The sequence below is a fragment of the Haliotis rubra genome, unplaced genomic scaffold (assembly GCF_003918875.1).
Source record: "Haliotis rubra isolate DU_JTF1 unplaced genomic scaffold, ASM391887v1 Scf1184, whole genome shotgun sequence".
NCBI lineage: Eukaryota > Metazoa > Mollusca > Gastropoda > Lepetellida > Haliotidae > Haliotis > Haliotis rubra.
In genome coordinates this window covers 111176-117175 of record NW_025765097.1, presented here as the reverse complement: position 1 = coordinate 117175, position 6000 = coordinate 111176, and the positions used below count along the sequence as shown (strand labels likewise).

Genomic DNA, 6000 nt, shown 5'->3' with positions numbered 1-6000 from the left:
GCATTTCTCTGCGAAATCACTGCCGATGTGACAAATCAGACTTGGCAAGAAATTTTACATTAGCAGAATGGGACGGCTAGTCCCCTGTGACCTAATCTGATTGCAGTTGTTGCCATCGGGCAAGTCATTAACAAAAACATGTCATTACAAACTATCCCTCACGTGTGTGGCGCCCCAAAGACGGAAGGACATTAAAAAGCTCAGTTTCTTCTCTTTGACGAGTTAAAATGATGGTATCATGTAAACCTAGATTGTTCGGGACATTAATGACATATATAAACCGAAAACTACAACGAATTCTGAAGTTAAATCTGTGATTATAAACATGTTAAATTTCAATGTATATCTTTTCCCTTACTGATAAATAAGTTCATTTATAGCAGCTGTTAGAAAAAAAGTGTACTGTACGACCGACGTCAAACGTGTTCATTAATCATGAAAAGATACGCGCTTGTTTCTTTAGATTATTAGTTATAATATGAATGCTTCCATTGTTCTTCTGTGGTAGCGGTAAATGCAAAACGTGTCATCACTTCAGGCTGTTTTCCCACCCTAAATTTAAACTGGTGTGCATTCATATAAATTAGGGACGTTTGTGTAGCCTGGACTTGCCTGGTGACGGTCGCCCCTTGCTGATGTGTCCCGCCATGATATTGCTGAAATATTGTTTAAAACGGGGTAAGACCCAAATGATTCTCAAAACAATTTTTTAAAGGTAAATGATATATTTTTTTACAGTGTCCTCAAACCAACTCACATGTTTGTTTTGCAGATCATGAGGTAACACCATTTGGGATGCCACAGTTCATTGTTGTGCGTTGCTTCCCTTATGTCTCCCCAGAATCTGATGATTGTTGAGCCGAATTCACTAAATTTTATAATTCGTGGATCGGTATGAGATCTTCAACCAACGTATCGTCATGACAAGAAATCAATACTTTATGATTTTGTTACAGGTTATCGATGAAAGAATGGCCTTGAAATCACAATTGGTTGTGATGCCACAGTTAATTTTTATACGTTGCGTCCGTTATGTCTTCCCAGAATCCGATGATTGCAGTGTCGAATCCAATAACGTTGATGATTCGTGGTTTGATGTGAGATCTTCAACCATCGTATTGTCATAACAAAAAATCAATTTTTTATGATTTTGTTACAGGTTATCGATGAAGGACTGGCCTTAAAAATCACAATTGGTTCTCAGCCCCGATATCACCTCTCAGCTGATCGTAATGGCGACAGAGGCACCCCAAGCAACGTACGATGCTGTGGACGGAGACAATGGGACACTTACATATTTTCTTTCGGAAACACAAAATTCATCGACCAATATCACAACAACATCGGGCGGGAGGAGCGAAGAATTGGCGAAAATTGAAATTGCCGTCCAGTCAATAATCCTTTATTTTGCTATTTTTGGTAATTTGTTTGTGCTGATAGTTTTGCGCCTGCGCAAACAGAAGCTCACCCGGATGCAGTGTTTCATTGTCCATCTTAGTTTGGCTGATATATTTGTGGGCATATTCAACGTTCTTCCACAGCTGATATGGGATATCACTTATCGTTTCTCTGGCAACGATTTTCTTTGTCGATCAATGAAATATTTCCAACTTGTGGCAATGTACGCATCGTCATATGTGCTCGTGATGACGGCGATAGACAGATATGTCTCAATTTGTCACCCACTAACCAGCCAAACAATGAATCCCAAAAGAGTCCATCTAATGACTTTGCTGGCTTGGGGTTTAGCCCTTATTTTTTCTATTCCGCAAATCGTAATATTTTCCAGAAAGGAGGTTTATAAAGGTGTATATGATTGCTGGGCGACGTTTGATCCGCCTTGGACAGACTATCTGAACACTGTCTGGTCGTTTGTGTCCATATACGCCCTGCCTACCCTGCTCCTGGCGTTCTGTTATGGGCGAATCTGTCACGTGGTGTGGATCAGTGTAGGTTCAAAGGAGGATAACAGATTCAACAGGAAGAGAAAGAACAAGAGTATCATGTGGAGAATAACGTTCAGGAAGAGTCAGAATCAACAGAACACAGAGGAGGAATCTGACCCAAAATTGTTCAAAAGTAACTCCATGAATCCACGAGGTCATGTGAGGTCAATGTCAAAGTCAAAGGTCAAGACCATCAAGATGACCTTGGCCGTCGTCCTGTGTTACGTCATTTGCTGGACACCCTTCTACACCGCGCTCATGTGGTCGACGTTTGATACAAATGCATCACTAGGCAGTAAGTATATACATATATGTTGACAATCAGTGCATCTTTCTTGTATCCGTGTGTATTCTAGCTCATCAATCGATGTTAAGAAATATGCTGTTGTGTCGAAGTTGAAAGCGAAATACTTCGAGTTATCCAATGTTTAGACTGAACCACAAAAGCATGGACTAATCTTAAGGAATACGCAGGGTTCGACAGTTCACTTCGAGATAACCGTGGGTTCGACACATAAAAGTTCGACACAACGGTATATGACTGTAATGATCCCAATATATAGTCGTTTGAAGGATCAAAAGCTGGTATGCAAATAATCCAGCCAGGTCAGAAAACGTATGACTGATCGCATCTGTATACCGGACAGTAAGATAACATTAAAGGCTTGAGCGGGTCTAGATGTGATGCTATTTGAACCGAACTATAGGAGCTGTCATTCTTATGAACCAGGAATATGACTTCAAGTCCCACACTGGCAGGGTATTAAGCGCGATCGACCGAGCTACTGAGTTAATTACTTTCAGAATCAATAGCCAGTCAGGTGGTGTTCTATTGAATTAATAGGGGGAACCGAACCCTATCAGGCTCCTAAACAAACTACTTTAACCCTAATGTGACTCTTTGACGACCCCCACCATTTAAACTACCGAACAATTTGATATAAATCTGAATACACGATCTGTTACGGATGACATTTTGACTCAGAATGGTTTTACTACTGGTTCTGTGGTTTTATTTAAAAAAAAATTAAATCAATAATAAAAAAATTAATGTTTTATTTTGTTGTGAGAATATTACATCCTTCTCTGACAGTAAAAAGAACTTTACAACACTTACTAACAGAAAACCAGAACGAGAGTTGAGAAGTACTTTCATCAGGGTTCATCGCGATTCGGGAATATACGGAGAAGAAACACAGTCGTGACAGATATTGTGAGGTTCGGAATGCTCCGTAGGCACGTTCTTATTCCACGTACTGTAATCTACGGTTATATAGAACTAAGTATGGTTCGTTATAACCGTATTTCAACAAATGCAACATACACATTTCGATTAAATATACAGCAAGTGTCATATTGCCAGCAATTGTTTTATCGAAACAGTTCGTAATATCCAACAGTTCGTTATATGCCTTTTCGTGACAAACGTATGGTATACATTATATATATAGTACATGTGCTCACATCATTATCCTATGAACACAGTATCGTTATATGCCTTTTCGTGACAAACGTATGGTATACATTATATATATAGTACATGTGCTCACATCATTATCCTATGAACACAGTATCTCCTGAGAGATAAACGTATGGTATACATTATATATATAGTACATGTGCTCACATCATTATCCTATGAACACAGTATCTCCTGAGAGATAAACGTATGGTATACATTATATATAGTACATATCTCCTGAGAGATAAACGTATGGTATACATTATATATGTAGTACATGTGCTCACATCATTATCCTATGAACACAGTATCTCCTGAGAGATAAACGTATGGTATACATTATATATATAGTACATGTGCTCACATCATTATCCTATGTGCTCACATCATTATCATATCATTATCCTATGAACACAGTATCTCCTGAGAGATAAACGTATGGTATACATTATATATATAGTACATGTGCTCACATCATTATCCTATGAACACAGTATCTCCTGAGAGATAAACGTATGGTATACATTATATATATAGTACATGTGCTCACATCATTATCCTATGAACACAGTATCTCCTGGGAGATAAACGTATGGTATATATTATATATATAGTACATGTGCTCACATCATTATCCTATGAACACAGTATCTCCTGAGAGATAAGCACATTAGGCACAAACTAATTGTTTCCTATACTGAGAGATAATTTTGCATGATAGTATTATTTTTGTGTTAAAAATTCCCCCTCTCCATGATTGTATATCTATCGGTCACCTGTTAGGTCGCCCTTCTTCATCGTCATGAACTGAGGTCGACACTTATAATCTTCAGTATCTTCGGTTATCGGTTCCTTCCGGTATATTTCACAGACATCCGAATAGTCATACAGCTCAAGAAAGAAACATAGTTATAGTATGTCTGTAAGTCTGTGTGAAGTCTGTTAACTAAATAACGGAACTGGTATGGTTCGTCACCTACAAAGGTTCAGATGATCTTTATCTTGACAAATATTCATATCATATGTAATGGCCGAGATTCTATATAGAAATGTCAGTATTGAGTTTACCAGAATACCCAAATCACTTATGTTTTTAGCTATCATGTCTTTTCATAACATAAATAGTGTAAATACTCGTGTTGTAACGATGCATCGAACTATCGATGGATTGCAATTGTTGAGTCTCCGATAGCAATTAATCGATGGTAGAAGCGAAAAAGTATCGATGTATCGATGGTATGTGTGACTATCGATAGTTTAGTAATTGACTTCAGTGATAAATGTGCAGCGCAAAATACAGGAAGTACCAGATTCGTTCACTTTGATTTAGAGTTACCCGCCCCTGTTACCTCTTGGCGGCAAACACGGCATGCAACTCGGAGTTTGAAATTGTAAATAGCAGTAAGTTTATGTTTTAAATGTTTACTTGATCTGGGTTTCAAGTTTCCTGTCAGTAATTAATAGAGACTGAAACTACTTCAACTTGTTTCTGCTTCATATAAACTATACATTCATTTGGGAAATGACTTAAAATGAGACAGTTCAAGTGAAAAAATGCTGTAGACTATCGCTATCGCAATAGTTGTTTCCCCCTCAATAGTCACCCCTAACAAATACACACCGACTTTCAATATCAAAATGTGAAGCAAAAATATACAGTGATACAGCTTCAAGAGATTTTTATTATTATAAGATAGATAATTAACATGGGTACTCCATGTGGTGTCGTATGGTCCTGTGCATAGAGCTCAGGTCACAAATCAGGTGAAGCTAAACGTTGAGCTCGTACAGCCCTTGGATGGGTGACCGTGTTTGGCAGTTTGACTCCTGAGAGTTTCTAGGTCCTGCCCCACAACGAAGCACATGTGGTCTCACCTTAGGCAAGCGACTTTGTTCAAAATTGCCTCTGTTCACCCAGCAGAAAGTGGGTAGTGACTAAAATCATGTGACTAATAACCTTCTAGCGCCTCACAGGCAGCTTGGGTTATCCGGGATTATATAATTATAAAGTGTTAGCGCTTTGAGCATGCACAAGTTTGTGGAAAAGGCGCTTTATTACTGGCCATTATTATTACTTCACAAAGGAGTCAAGTATCCCAAAGCCTTCTTCCAGATTATTGTTCGCAACACTGAAATACTTTGCAAGAACACGATTCTTGAAGCAAATAGAAACTGGTAGAATATTTTCATTTGGCCTATGCTCTTAGTCTAAAATATGTCGTGTGGTCCGAGATATTTCAAACGAATTTTATAATGTAACATTTATGGCATTCGATTTATGGCATAAACCTCTGTTCTAGCAGCTTCAGCAAAGCATATGTAGCAGAATATGAAAACACGTGATAGTCCTCCCCAAATTCTATTCCCACTTGTTCTGAAGCATGTAATCTTTTAAAAAGGACAGTTATTACACACGTCTAAAGTGGCGAGAATCTAATCAGTTGAGACTGTTCACTGGAAAGTCACACCACGATAGCACAGAACGTGTAATCTATGAGACAAGGAAGCAATTGCCTATTTCCATTATGTATAGATGCCGGTTCTGTAGTCGCGAAGCGAATATGTATATTCGTGTTTAATGCACCAAGTGGC

General features: G+C 38.4%; 1 protein-coding gene across 1 annotated transcript in view; it reads left to right on the top strand.

The window, feature by feature from the left end:
* The first annotated feature begins 1163 nt into the window (after nt 1-1163).
* LOC124259839 (isotocin receptor-like) overlaps nt 1164-6000 on the top strand; it is a 28979-nt gene continuing 24142 nt past the window's right edge. The window contains exon 1 of the mRNA XM_046694053.1: nt 1164-2241. Coding sequence (XP_046550009.1) covers nt 1233-2241 — 1009 coding nt within the window. The 5' untranslated portion in view covers nt 1164-1232. The remainder of the gene's footprint in view (nt 2242-6000) is intronic.